This window comes from Babylonia areolata, chromosome 19 (genome assembly GCF_041734735.1).
Source record: "Babylonia areolata isolate BAREFJ2019XMU chromosome 19, ASM4173473v1, whole genome shotgun sequence".
NCBI lineage: Eukaryota > Metazoa > Mollusca > Gastropoda > Neogastropoda > Buccinidae > Babylonia > Babylonia areolata.
In genome coordinates, this window is record NC_134894.1 from 40,500,664 (window position 1) to 40,515,831 (window position 15,168).

Genomic DNA, 15,168 nt, shown 5'->3' on the forward strand with positions numbered 1-15,168 from the left:
GTTCTGCATGAGTGCTGTACTCTGCATCAGAGAGAGAGATAACTTTGACAAGGTGTGAGCCAAAGTGTAACTGATTTAAATGTGTGCACTGCATCAGAGAGAGATAACTTTGACGAGGTGTAAGCCAAAGTGTAACTGAGTTAAATGTGTGCACTGCATCAGAGACAGAGAACCTTGACAGTGGTGTAAGCTAATGTGTAACTGGGTTAAATGTGTGCACTGCATCAGAGAAGGATAATTTTGACAGTGGTGTAAGCTAATGTGTAACAGAGTTAAATGTGTGCACTACATCAGAGAGAGAGAACTTTAACAGTGGAGTAAGCCAGCGTGTAACTGAGTTAAATGTGTGCACTGCATCAGAGAGAGAGAACCTTGACAGTGGTGTAAGCCAGTGTGTAACTGAGCTAAACGTGTGCAGCAACTGTACACGGTCCATCTGGCCAGCGAGCGTGTGGACTGCACCAACCTGATGTGTGATGCCGTGCGCAGTGTGCTGAGCGCCTGTGACTGCGTCAACATTGACATCAGCCGCCTGAAGATCCTGCTGCTGGTAGGTCTCGTCACCACCCTGTGCTGAAGACGTGACAGTCGTTCGCTTTATTGTTGATAACATGGGTGGGGGTATTTCTGCATCGGATTATTTCTGTATTGCCATTTTGCCTTCTTTTGAGATTTTTTTTTTTTTTTTTTTTCCGGTATTTGGACATACACTTTGGTTGAGTGGGCATCTGGTGGCACTGTAGGGATGTGTTCTGTCCACTGGGTGTACATATCTGGCTGCTTGAATGTTGTTGGTCTTTTGTTGTTGTTAATGTTGTTTTTTTTGTAAGGGGAAGGTGTGTTTGGGAATTTCTTACTGCAGTGTGCCATCAAATATGACAACACAAAACATATCACATCACATTACATCACAACACAGCACAGCACAGCACAGCACAGCACAGCACAGCACATCTTATTCATTATTTTCCAGTTGAATGAATACAGATATATTGTCAAGCATGATTGCACGCTGCACTGTTGTGTTGAATGTTGTGCAGACTGGGGAAGAGCAGAGCGAGTTCTCCATTCTTTTGAGGGACCTGGAGACGTGCAACAATGACACCCGCATGTGTGCTAGAAAGGTGAGTTTGGGAGAAAATTCTTTCTTTGGAGCTATTATGCTCGAGCTGAACACCTAAAATTGTAGACATGTGACTGACCAACTGGTATTAGCCAGTATTGAGAGGGTGATGGAGACACTAACAGTCACAGAGTGCACCATCTCTGAAAATGGAGTGTGGCTGCCAAAGCACTGTCAGCAGGTATACATGCTGAAGCCCACTTGCAGAAATAGGTAAATGTTGGAGTTGCAGACCACCAGTGCATTAGTGGTGACCAGTGTTCTCATGACACTTGTGTGGTATCAGATAGGTGTCTTTAGCTCCTTATCTCCCAGGATGACTATGATTAGCTGAGTCATTAGTTTTTTGGTATATTGTGATTGGCTGAATGGTTGGTTGGTTGTCTGACACATTGTGATAAGCTGTATGGTTAGTTAGTATATTGTTACTGGCTGTATGATTGGACGGTTAGTTGGCATATGGTGGTTTTCCGCTGTTTGGTTAGCAAGTTTATAGTGATTGGATGATTGACTGGTACAGGTTTGGTGGTTTGCAAGGGGTCCTGTTTGGTTTCTTGGTGTCATAACAGATGGCTGTTCTTTCCACAGATCAAGCGGCGATTGCCCCAGGAGGGATCTGCCATGGCAACACCTCTCAAGTTTTCAAAGGAGGTATGATTGAATTTTATTATTTGGTAATGGACTTATAGGAATCTGGTGGTATTATTTTATTACTTCAGCTCATTGCTAGCAGACTTGTGAACGCAGATGTTTGCATTCCTATGTCATACCTGACCTCAAGGAAATAACAACAGCAAACAAATTGAAGTCTTTTTAGAATAGATCCCTAAACGAGTTGACAATTGTGAATTTCACCTATCTTGACATTGCAGTTGTGAATGTGAATATCAAGATAAGCAAAGGAAACATTGCATTTTTATATGAAAACCATTAATCCATATGATGGAAGAAAACTTTTACATTTGCAGAGTCTGTGCTTTTTGATTGAATCATTTAATCACTTGCAATCCAAAGTCAAAGCTGTGAGAGAAATGGACCACAAATGCAGATAAAGAAGACTTACACTAGTACAATCATGCACTCTGTGTGTGTGTGTGTGTGTGCGTGTGTGCGTGCGTGTGTGACAGATCCAAGATCTGCTGGTGGACTGCTGTACAAATGTGAGGCGAGTGGCTCACACACTGCAGGCTGTGGCCCAGGGTGGCATGAACCAGGCCTCTATTATGACAGGTAGGTGCATCCATACACCTTCTCCCTCTTCTCTGACACACACTGGTGGCCTTGCTGTTCTATGGTTTGACATGTTGGAGGTGGGTGTAGGGGTTATGGGTTGTTGTTTTTTTCAGTGTTAATTGTGGTTGAGGTTACTTTTTGTTTTTTTCAGGGAAAATTGACTTATGTTATTTTTAAGTTTTGTATAAGTATATTCAGAGTTTGTTTTTGTATTGGGGGGTATAGTTGTTGGTTCTGTTCAAACAATTGAACATGTTTATGTTTTTTCTGTAAAGATTTTTCTGTTTCCACGGACCATTGTGTTATTTTCTTTGTCCATAGACTATTATGTTATTAGTTATATTGGATGTTTATGAAGCATTAATAGGAGTGGTGATGGATAGAATTAGTTGTCTTAAATGTTTCATTGTAGCTTTATGTCAGTGATGTCACCTTTTTGTTACTCGATAGTCCTGGGTAATCAATATATCTCTTTTCTGTGTGTGCTGCACTAGATATTTATAATCTGTTGTGCTCAGATTATCAGTAGTCTTATAATGTGTTGCATTTGGTAAATATAATCCATTTATTTTCATAGTTAGCGTGTTCAGTACTTAATAATCAGTTTAATGTTTTTTTTATATCTCTTGTTTAGAAATGAAATAAATCCAGTTAATGTTTCAACAATGTACCAGAGGGTATGAGTATCAGTTGGAAAGGTCAGCCTCTGATATATTTCAGAATTTCGATAGAACAATTTATTTCAGGCATTTGTATTAACATGCATATTCTCATAAGTGTGTATGCGCTCTCTCTCTCCCTCTGTCTCTCTCGTTCTCTGACTCTGTTCCCTGTCACCCCTGTCTCTCTTCTCTCCCTCAACACTTTCGTGGCTGTTGATAATCTGATCTATTAATGCTGTGTTCATTTTAGGAGGGAAGCTTGTTGAATTGGAAAATTTGAAGGGTAATTTGTTTGATTTTGGCTTGCCTAAACCTTGATCCATATATATGTAGTGATTGACAGAACCCTGCCTATAGATGTTTTTGACATATTTTCTTTTTTTTTTTTTTCTATAAACACTACTTCTCCATCAGTGTCCTTTGTTAACTGCATTTGGATGTCACTGTTGATGACCTAAGTTTACAGAATGCTGCCTTGGATGTCTTGAATGTTTGCAGTCCATTTTGATTTTCTGTCCTCAACACACTTGGGGTTTAGGAAACTCAGTATGCAATCCTTGGAGTGTTGAGTCATAGATGTGTAGGTTAGAGTCCTACACAAAAAAAAAGAAAGAAAAAAAACAAACTATACAGTAATTGCTGAGCAGACTGAACTTTGGGAAGACCTTAGTTCTCAACAATAATAATGAAGATTTATGCACAGTCACCTCTCAGGTATCATTTAGAAGCCCAAGGCATTCATAAAAACTACTGTCAGCTTCAACATAGGAGATACCCATGTTCACAGGTTAATTAAGAAGGATAACATCAGTCCAGTCTTTTGTCACAGTTTGAAGCGTAATATTTCCATCAAAACTGAATAAGAAACTGATGTGCTTCTACAGAACACACTTTTTTTTTCTTCCTTTTTTTTTTTGGTGTGATGCCAGTTTGTTTTTTTTTTCAGTTTCAGTTTCAAGGTGTCAGAGCATGTGGACTTATACATACTCACAACGCCATGTCTGCTGTAAAAAAGAAATGTTAAATAAAAAAGGCAGCAGATGCCTGACCTTTGCATAAATCCAACATGCGACCAGGCCTTGAGAGCCTGTCCTAGGTTTGTGTAAAACATTAACATAACAATGGAATAAAATTATCAGTAAGATAAAATAAGCAAACAAATAAATACACTGAAAATACATGTACCCAGTGGATTGCATAAGAACCCAGGGATGTGCAGTTTCCTGACAGCAGATCAGAGACCCTGTTAACTGCCTTGAATTCAGCTGCTTGGGATTGCACAGTTGTAAATGCATGAGGCCTTGGTGTGTGTGAACTGTAGGTTGTCAAATCAGTCGTATGTTATAATCTGCCTTTTTTTTTCTTTCTTTTTTTTCATTTAGCACATTTGTTATATTCTTTTACCCTTTATATATATTTTTTTTTTGCTGCATTTACTATTTAGTGCAGATGTTATATTCTTTGACCCTTTTAATATTCTTTTGCATCATTTTTTTTCTTTCATATATATCATATTGCCAGCAGTTTTGACCACTTTCATCACCATCTCTAAAAAGCTATATGTATGTGTATATGTTAACTATTTGTCATGAGGGAAGTATGATGCCAGAATATATGCTGACACTGACACACAACTAATTTATAATTAATTAATTAATTAATCACTGTCATACAGATGTGCAGTTCTCTTGGAACAAACACAATGGGTGTCTGTATATGCAAAGATCAGCAGACACTCATTATGAAAGAATGTCTGTTTGAGAGCATATCGACAGGAAACAGCTCTTTTTGGGTGTTTGTATATGCAGATACTTGCAGATATCCATTCATACATGGATGTCAGTGTACAGCTGATACTGTGATATCTGTACATGTAGGTATCAGACTGTCATTGGTATGTGGATATCAGATATGCAGATTTCAGGGCACGGTTGTTACCATGTTTAAATGCAGGACAGCCAAAAGTAAATTTGTAATGAATGACTTGTTCCAAAAAAATTCTAGTGTTTTTTGGGGGTTTTTTTTCTTATTTTAAGCAGGGATGTGGATTTGCCTTTGAACAGATAGAAAATGGAGCATATTATCCGAAAGCATTGTTTACCTCCAAGTTGACTTAAAGGTAAAGCTGAAACTGAGCAGTGTTTATTGTCCTGTGTACTGTAGTTTCTTGTGTTTCTGTTCAAAATCAACTCCATGTCCATTTGCCCTGTTGCATAGAATTAGATATAGTCATCTACAGCATTCAGCAGGTTGTCCTTATTGCACTTGTATTTTTGGTTGAGACAGATTTTTGTTTGGTTTTTTTGTTTTTTTAACTTTTCTCCAATTTTCTTCTGCTTGGGTTTTTTCCTTCATATGTCAGGAATACAGTTGACTCTCTCCTTCAGAGAGAATATAAATGGCCCCCGATTGCAGTCTTTGAAGGGTTTCTGTTTTACATTTCCCCTTTTTAATGTTTGTAAAGTTATTTTGAAATAATGGAAGGGTTGTTTAGTTACTTGCACTTGTGGTCTTCCATTATTATGTTGGTGGGGTTTTTTTTTTGGGGGGGGGGTTGTTTGTTTTTATTGTGGGTTTTTTTTTGGTGGTTGTTGTTTTGTTTGTTCACCATCCATGATTGGGTTCAGTGACTGTGGTTTTGTTGGGCACTTCTTTCAGTGCTGTCAGCATGGCTGTGTGGATGTCTTAGCCAACAGGTAGAAGTGACCCATACCCTGCACTGGGTTTTCTTCCTTTCACTGGAAATAACTGTAGCATTTGGTGCAAGGAGTGTATTCTGCTAATATGCCAGTATTACATACCACTCACACACCACTGTTCATGAGATGCATGCCTGACAGTGCATTTTGGCTCTGATTCTGTATGTTCTGTATTTTTTGTGTATTCACAGTTATGTATGATCCTGCGTGTTTTTTTGTATAATCACAACGTTTTGAATGATTATGTGCATTCTATATTTTTGTACATTCACACTTTTTTTTATGAATGGTTCTGTATATTATATTTTTATGTATATTCACACTGTTGAGTATGGTTCTGTATAATCTGTATTTATGTATGTTTGTATGTACACCTTTTGTGTTTATATGTACACCCTGTGCCATTATGTCTTTGCTGTGCCTTTTTTATTTCAGACCTGTTCACCATTGTTGTTCTACAAAGATTTGCTGGATTGTTTTCTCAACTAAATGCAAAAACGAAAATGTTTTGGTTCAGAAATGAAAAAAAATACAACAAAAAAAAACCCACAAGATAGATGACAGTATCTCTTTTTGCTGTCGAATGTTGAGGCACTTTTAGATGAATATACAGCGGTTCAGGGCTTTGTAAGTTTGTATGCCACATGTTTGGACCACAGTACATACTGTTCAGTTTAAAATTCTGTTTTATATATATATATATATTTTTTTTTTTTTAAGTTGAATGAGCATCAGGGGTGAAGTGGGAGGTTGTTACATCAAATTGAAAAAAAACCACATGGAAGTCAGTACAGAATCAAAAGGCTTGAGTAGACATACACACAGACACATGTAAAAGGTCCATTGCGTACATGTGTGAAGAAAAAAAATAACCACCAAAAAAAAAGAGCAAAAGCAGTACACATATATTTGTATGTAGGATGCACATGCACATACACTTATACATACACTCACACACACATATGCATGCATATATACACTCACACACACATATGCACGCATGCACATGTGCACAAAAAAACAACAACAAATAAACCCACTTGTTCTTACAATGCAGTTAGAAGCAAAGTGTGTGTTGCACTTTTCATGCCCTACCATGGTCTTTTGATGTAGACACTACCGCTTTTGTTGGAAATTCCACGATTTTCATGGATACAAAAGTACTGTAAAAGTCGGGTAAACAGATCTGTACGGATACTTGATTGTGTTCTGAACCTTTGTAATTAAGTTTTCTCCCTTTCATTTTCCTATTTTATTCTTTGTTCTGAACATTACTAACATGTTTTAGACATTGAGATAGTGGTGAAAGGAGTACAAAGTTGTGTTGTTGTTTTGATTTTTTACATGTTCTTGACCAGTAGAAGCAAAAACATAACATTGTTGAAGAAAGTTGTTGTTGTTTTTTCTGTGGGATTATATTATTCATTTAGCCCCATGAACCTTTTTTTCCTGCACATGTGATATGAAAGGTAATGTCTCAACATTCATGATTATGTATGCTTATATATACCAAGTCATTCAGCAGTATTTTGACTATCTGTGACTAGTCATTACCACATTATAAAAAAGGGATTGAGAGATCTGATCTACCAGCACAGGACTCTGACTTCTTTATTGAAATTGTGTGTTTGTGTGTCGCATGCTGTTCTGCATGGTGCATCATTTTTCTTCCCTTTATATCGTAAAGAATTGAGTCACATTATGACATCTGTTCCGCTCTTTCCCCATTCCTAAACCTTGGCATCCCACCTCCACTACTAACCCCCATTTCCCCCACCCCTGCTTCCTTCAGAAAAAGAACTCTGTTCTGAATCTGTTCTAATACTACTTCAGTTGTCTTTCTTTCCTTCAATGGTAAAACATTTACTTAACACAAAGACGGTGTCAGTATTCGAAGTATGCATTAAATTATGTAAGAGGAGGCTGCTCGTTTTTTAAGCTGAATGGATTCATTTGTCTGCAAATTAATATTATCTATAATGGCCAGCAAAAGTGTGATATGAATGTGATTGAATGAGAATGACCAATGTTAACACTGATCCATTATTAAACCAGAATATCCAGAACTCTGTGGTAAGGATATTGTTTATCCAGGATGACTACCAATACAGTGTACCCAGATTATAAGGCACATAGTCAAGTTTTAAAGACTTTATTATTTTAACAATACATGAGGTGCAGCATATCATAAGGCAAGCGTTAATATGATTGACAAGAAGTTGAGGATTGACGGATTGATCACTATCTCTACAATGGCCATGTTTGCACCTTCAATTAAAATCGATGTCAAAGCCCTGACATCATCATCGGAACTCACTTCACCTGTTGCATCTGCCATCTGCTTATTTGTCTGCTCTGTCAGTCTCTGCCTTCTTGAATCCTTCCTGTCTATGCTCACCCTCATGAGTTGTTGGTGGACTGTGCTTATCCTGATTCATGGAAAGCTTTCATTTGCTTTCACCGCCATGAATGTCATAATTCCCAGTTTAGAGGTTGATCCCGATACAATTCAGGTTCATACATCATGCATCAGCTCTCCATAGATGACTGTTTATGTAGAAGTATCTCCAACTTGGCTTGTAGTGGTGAGGGAAACATAGATACTTACATTATTTAATTTGCAGTGACAAAATCAAAGAAATGTGGCAGATTAAAGAATGAAAAAAGCAAAATTTGATGATGATACTGCACCAACGCTGTCACATTCTTAGATTCCTGGTCTGTTATGTCATGTCATGTCTGTCACTTTCCTGGACAAATTTGTAGATTTCTTTTTGTATTGATTTTATTCTTTTTTTGCCGGTACTTATGAAATTCCTTCTGATGTTGTCATCTTCAGTTTGTCAGCATTAATGTACAGCCCAGCATCTTGTCAGATTGGCATCATTTTCTGTCCAGCATTGGATTTGTTGTGTTCTGGTTGCATATATTTTGGTAACGTTTGTATGGCTTCATGTTATGATTGTGTGTTTTGCAACTGAATGGCTACAAATCTTTTTCTCGATAATTATGAATATTTTAGGACATGTGTATGTGTGTGTGTGTGTGTGTGTGTGAGAGAGAGAGAGAGAGAGAGAGAGAGAGAGAGAAAATGCAAATAGATGTATGTGTATGAAAGGGAAAGTTTCAAATACAATGAATCAATGACTTAAGACCACTTCGAACAGTGTTGTCTTCATACAAGTACATGACTGATTTTGATATGTCTTAGTTTGCTTGAATGTAATGGAGATGGAAATTATTTCTTATGTTAAAAGTTGATAACACTGATGCAAAATGAATTGCCAAGACAAATAATAAACACTAACCTCCTTCGGGTTGTTGGTTGATTGGAAATGTTTCAGATATCCATGACAGTATCTTGTTTAGTGATGTTAGTTTGATTTGTAATATTGGCATTCTGGCAGTAATGCCCATACAGGAAGTGACGTTTGCACAGGTTCAAAAGGATCAGATTTATTTAACTTCCCAATTTACCATGGTCTGAAGAATGTTTGTTGGTTTCAATCACATGTGAATGGATGCTTTGTCAGGGTGGTTGCAGGAATCATTTCTTGTTTCATTTTATTTTCGTTGTCAGTGCATGAATGAAACTGTTCAGTAGGCCTGATCATTAATTGATAATGTGAAAAGGGATAAGGCATGTAATACCACTGGTATTTCCTTTTCTTCTCTATTTTCTTTTTATGAGAACTGTATTGATTGATTAAGTTTAAAAAAATCATTCTGAAAAGTCATTTGTTTGCTTGTGTGTGTGTGTGTGTGTTAAAAATACATGTTTTTTGCCCAACCATATTTGAACATTTAGGCAAAGATGAGGTTTTTCATTCCACTGATGTCGTGTGTTTGCAGACAAGGAGGGTCTGTTGGCAGGCAAAATGGAGGAACTGGCGTATGAAGCTGTCAACAAGGTGTACGCCAAAGAAGATGCTGGACCATATGAGTGTCTCAGGTAACGGCTGTGCAGACTGACATAACTTACTTACTTCTTCTTCTTCTGCGTTCACTCGTATGCACACGAGTGGGCTTTTACGTGTATGACCGTTTTTACCCCGCCATGTAGGCAGCCATACTCCGTTTTCGGGGGTGGGCATGCTGGGTATGTTCTTGTTTCCATAACCCACCGAACGCTGACATGGATTACAGGATCTTTAACGTGTGTATTTGATCTTCTGCTTGCATATACACACGAAGGGGGTTCAGGCACTAGCAGGTCTGCACATATGTTGACCTGGGAGATCGTAAAAATCTCCACCGTTTACCCACCAGGCGCCGTCACCGTGATTCGAACCTGGGACCCTCAGATTGACAGTCCAACGCTTTAACCACTCGGCTATTGCGCCTGTCGACATAACTTACAACATGAATGGCTGTGGTCAGCAGTAAAGGAGACTGTGTTCCTGATTGATTTATGGAAATGTTGCTGCTTGTGTCCTGATTAAGTGATGGAAATGGGTGATGTGTACTGCTTGAAAGAACATGGGCTCATGTTTTTGTGTCGGCTTTATTTTGGGGTTTTTTCATTGTTTGGTTGGGTTTTCTTTTGTTTTCTTATTCTTTTTGAAAGTTTCTGGTATTTTTTTTTTATCTGAGATAACAGGTCTGGAGCATGTGTGTCCATGTGTTTGTGTGCAGGACAGGTATTTTCATATGAATATGTACAGGACAAGGATGTTCATATGAATGTGTACAGGACAGGCGTACAGGTGTATTCTTATGCAATTATACAGGACAGGTGTGTTGTTGTATATGTGTACAGGACAGGTAGGTTCTTTTGTAGGTTTACAGAACAGGTACATTCATGTGTTGTTGTTGTTTTTTACGGGAAAGGTGCAATCATATGTATTTTTACATGACAAATGTTTTAGATGTATGTTATAGGACAGGTGTGTTTGTGTGTACAGACTGTCGTTTGGCACAGTTGTGGGCACCATGAACAAACTGGCCAACGCCATGGAGAACGGAGAGTTTGACTTTGATGGCACTCATGACAAGAAGGTGAGACAGGACCAACCTGCTTTCATCACAGAGGGTTGGTGTGGATATTGGTGGAGCCAGCAGTTAGTGTGTCTTTCCTTTTGGTTGTCATTTATTGTTAAAATTTTTAGTTAGGGTAGCACTATGCTCACGTTTTCTTTGTGATCATAATTTCTGTATGTGTGTGTATGAGTGTGCAACTCGTGTGTGTGTGTGTGTGTGTGAGGTCTTAAAAGACCTGTGAGTTAGGGTGCGATAGAACATCACTGTTTCATGATTTCCATTATTTGAAAGGAAAGAGATCATGGTTGTGTGTGTCAGGCTGTGTTCATTTTTACATGTCTTCTTCCTATAATGTGCTTTGAGCCTTCTGGTTGTTAGGGAAAAGTGCAATGTGAATAAAGTCTGTTATTGTCATTATTATTGTTGTTATTATTTAGGCTCTGGCCCCTGTGCGGCTGAGGGCGGAAGCGATGCGCAGTCACTTTGGGGATGTGGAGGTGATGAAGAACAAGCTGGACCTGAAGGATGAGGAGATCAAGGAGGTCAAGCGACTCATGAAGATAAAGGTCAGGACGTACTGTGTCACCTGTGCAATTTGCTTTTCTGCCCTGCTTCTGTCACCTGTTTGTTTTTTGTTGTTGTTTTTTTTTTGTAGATGTAACAATAGACTTTTGATAAAGAGCAGGTAGCCCAAAGAAATGAGCCTTGTTCTTGTTTTAACCTCCCTTTCCTTCCATAAGGGAACATTTTGCCCAGACGGATAACTACTTGTGGTGGTTGTGAGTGGCAGTATTGACGATGATGATGGTGATGATGTTGCAGCAAGAGGAGATCAGCGAACAGCAGGTGCGAGTGGGGCTGATTGAGAAAAAGCTGGAGAATGCCAACAAGGAGGCTGACGAGCGTGTCGACAAGATACAGCGCAAACTGGATGAAGCCAGTGTGCAGTTCAAGAAGAAAGAAAAGTATGTGTTCCTGTGGAGAGAGAGATAATTTTATGTGTGTGTGTGTGAAAAGTTGGGTTTTTTTTCGTTTCTAAGGTGATGTGGAGAATTGATTTGTGTTTGTGGATTTTGAGGGTTACCTTAGAGTGCATGCATGCAATGCGTATTTCTTTGTGGTATGTGTGTGTGTCAAAATGTGGGTCTTGTGTCTTAGTTGACTTCACTTTAAGTGATTTGGGGGTCTTGAGTATCTGTGTGTCATTGTATGCTTTTTGTGCATATTTAGTTTGATAGTTTTTGGCTTTTGTTGTTCTAAAGATTTTTTTCTATGAAGCTAAAGTTTTCAAATTTTGTGGTTAAATACCTGTATGAACCCTGGGGCTGGGATACACTGCAGCACCTGCTGCATCCGCAGAATGACACAGTGCACAGTGTTTTGTTTCAGGGAGTTTGAGGAGACATATGACACGCTGCAGGGAGAGATCGACAACCTGGAACAGGAGAAGACAGAGCTCAAGGAGAGACTGAGGGTGCTGTCCAAGAAAACCCTGCTGGAGGGTCTGACCCGCCAGTCCTCAGGTCACACCGCAGGTAAGAAGTGTAATGCTTGTAGGCAGACGGGACACACCGCAGGTAATAAGTGTAGGCAGGCAGGACACCACAGGTAAAAAGTGTAGGCAGGCAGCACACTGCAGGTAATGAGTGTAGGCAGGCAGGACATGGCAAGTGATAAGTGTGGGCAGGCAGGACACACCGCAGGTAATAATTGTAGGCTGGCAGGATACACCACAGGTAATATGTTTTGGCAGGCAGGACACACGACAGGTAATATGTATAGGCAAGCAGGACACACCACAGGTAATATGTATAGGCAAGCAGGACACACCACAGGTAATATGTATAGGCAGGCAGGACACACCACAGGTAATATGTATAGGCAAGCAGGACACACTGCAGGTAATAATTGTAGGCTGGCAGGATACACCACAGGTAATATGTTTTGGCAGGCAGCACACACGACAGGTAATATGTATAGGCAAGCAGGACACACTGCAGGTAATAATTGTAGGCTGGCAGGATACACCACAGGTAATATGTATAGGCAGGCAGGACACACGACAGGGAATATGTATAGGCAAGCAGGACACACCACAGGTAACAGGCGTAGGTAGGGAGTGTGGGGTGGGAGGGGCTGACATAGTCCTCCAGACACACTACAGGTGACAATTACGGAGTTGGGGGAGGGAGTCTGGGTGGCTGGGAGAGGCTGACACATTCCTCAGTCACACTGCATGTAACAGGTGTTGGTTGGGAGTGGGGCGAGGGGTTCTGAGTGGGTGGGAGAGGCTGACAGTCCTTGGAGTCACACTGCAGGTAGCAGGTGTAGGCGGGGAGTGAGAGGGGATTTGGAGGGCCTGACCCACCAGTCCTCATGACAAACTGCAGGTAACAGGTGTAGTGAGGGGAGTGTGGACTGGTAGGTAACAGGTGTAGACATGGAGTTTGGGAAGGGGGGTTGGGGGGAGTGGAGGACTGGGAGAGGCTGACAGGTAACATGTGTAGGCAGGGAGGAAAGAGGAGAAATTGCATGTCTGTCATGTTCATAACACAGGAAAACAGCTTGTTTGTTACTGATGGTTAGAAAGCAGGTTCATAACACAGGAAAACAGCTTGTTTAATACTGATGGTTAGAAAGCAGGTTCATAACACAGGAAAACAGCTTGTTTGTTACTGATGGTTAGAAAGCAGGTTCATAACACAGGAAAGCAGCTTGTTTGTAACTGATGGTTAGAAAGCAGGTTCATAACACAGGAAAACAGCTTGTTTGTAACTGATGGTTAGAAAACAGGTTTGCAACACATAGACTGTCTCGTGCACTTACAGATAAACACACACATGCTGGGTCACATTGTCATATCCCTCTGCAAATATGTAAGCTTATGCTGCTTGCTGTATACAACCCTGTACATACACACACATTTCCAGCATACATATGAACGTTTGCATTACTTGCAAATGCTCACCCGCATGCACATGCACATATACTCAAACATGTATGTGCACTGCTCAAACATTCCTGTTCCCTCTCACAACTCCAGTTCATGCTTGCCACCATTGTCATATCTTAATACTGTTGTGTTGTCGCTCAGACAAATAAGATAAACACATCTCGTGTGTTACAAAGAATATATTTAATAACTGGAAATAAACAAACAGAAACTAGACTGTCAACTGCTGTGGCCCTGACCGTTGTTGTTCCTCTGGTGCCCTCTATGTTTTCTGAGCGTCAAGGAAGATAATTCTAATGACAATAAGTTAATGACTTTTGACACAACAAATACATCATGTATCATTTTGTATGTGCTGTCAGATGGGTGTGGCTGTGGTGTGGTACAGCAAGTATGTCTTGATTAAAGAGAAATGTTTCACTGATTATGTAATCAGACAACATTAAATTTGTGTGAATGTGTGTTTGGGTGGGGTGTAAATGGGTATGGGTGTGTGTTTGTGTGTGTGTGTGTGTGTTTATGTGTCTATGTGTGTGTTCAGGAGGCCAGAGTCCTAGCCCAGTGGGCAGTATGCACGGCAGTACATCCAGTCTGAGCGATGCTCCACACATCGTGCAGCAGGTGGGTGTGGGCAGAGAGAGATGTCTTTTCTTTCCCTAGTACCTGTCAAAGTTTTTTCTCTCTCCTGTGTCAGTCAGTGTGTATGGGTGAATTGGTTACTGTAACAGCTTGGTATGCCTGCTACTGGTCCACATCTGTCTCCTCTTATCTTTGCATACTTTCCTTTTTTTAATTCTCATTTCAATACGGTACTCTTAGAAAAAGTTAAGAACAATTTGCACAAATGATATGTTACATATGGGGTGTTGGGAAGGGTTTGGTAAAAATATGGAATAACATTTTCCCCCTCTTTTTTTGTAAACTTTCTTTTATTAGAATTATACAAGAGAATATAAGCGAACATAATATTATTCAGTCTGTCTGTTTCTTGTCTTCTTGTGTGTTTCTCTTAGTTCTGTGTCATTTTATATGAATATCTATGCTGGGTCTTCTTGTGTGTTTCTCTTAGTTCTGTGTCATTTTATATGAATATCTATGCTGGGCCTTCTTGTGTGTTTCTCTTAGTTCTGTGTCATTTTATATGAATATCTATGCTGGGTCTGTGGTATTCCATGTGCAGTAACAGTTCTTCCTCACCACTATCTGTTTCTCCTAGATGGAGTCCCTGAAAGAAGCTTTGATCTACGTCAAGCATGAAAATGTGCGTCTGAAAGGAGAAAAGATGAAGGTGAGCTGAATACACACTGAACTGAAGGTGGTCATTGAAAGTGATTTTGACTGAAAAACAGCTGAGAAGAAGTGATCACTTTCCCATGAAGTGACAGTTGTGTAACATGACCTCAGTCTTAACAACAATCTTGAGATCAGAATATGTGTTTGTTAGTGACTTCCGCTTTAGTTTTTGACATTGATGGTTGTAGGCCAGAAGTGCTGCACTCAGGTTGACTGAAGGTGTAC

At 39.7% G+C, this 15,168-nt stretch overlaps 1 protein-coding gene across 2 annotated transcripts in view; it reads left to right on the plus strand.

The window, feature by feature from the left end:
* The window catches only part of LOC143293703 (dynactin subunit 1-like), a 47,742-nt gene that overhangs the window by 21,337 nt on the left and 11,237 nt on the right, over window positions 1-15,168 (plus strand). Inside the window, exons 21-32 of one of the 2 annotated variants that reach the window (XM_076604883.1) lie at window positions 419-550; window positions 1,041-1,124; window positions 1,712-1,774; window positions 2,251-2,353; window positions 3,269-3,301; window positions 9,570-9,669; window positions 10,622-10,715; window positions 11,135-11,263; window positions 11,520-11,662; window positions 12,087-12,232; window positions 14,192-14,271; window positions 14,867-14,938. In XM_076604883.1, the coding sequence (XP_076460998.1) occupies window positions 419-550; window positions 1,041-1,124; window positions 1,712-1,774; window positions 2,251-2,353; window positions 3,269-3,301; window positions 9,570-9,669; window positions 10,622-10,715; window positions 11,135-11,263; window positions 11,520-11,662; window positions 12,087-12,232; window positions 14,192-14,271; window positions 14,867-14,938 (1,179 nt within the window). The remainder of the gene's footprint in view (window positions 1-418; window positions 551-1,040; window positions 1,125-1,711; window positions 1,775-2,250; window positions 2,354-3,268; window positions 3,302-9,569; window positions 9,670-10,621; window positions 10,716-11,134; window positions 11,264-11,519; window positions 11,663-12,086; window positions 12,233-14,191; window positions 14,272-14,866; window positions 14,939-15,168) is intronic. The other variant, XM_076604884.1, reaches the window with a different exon arrangement.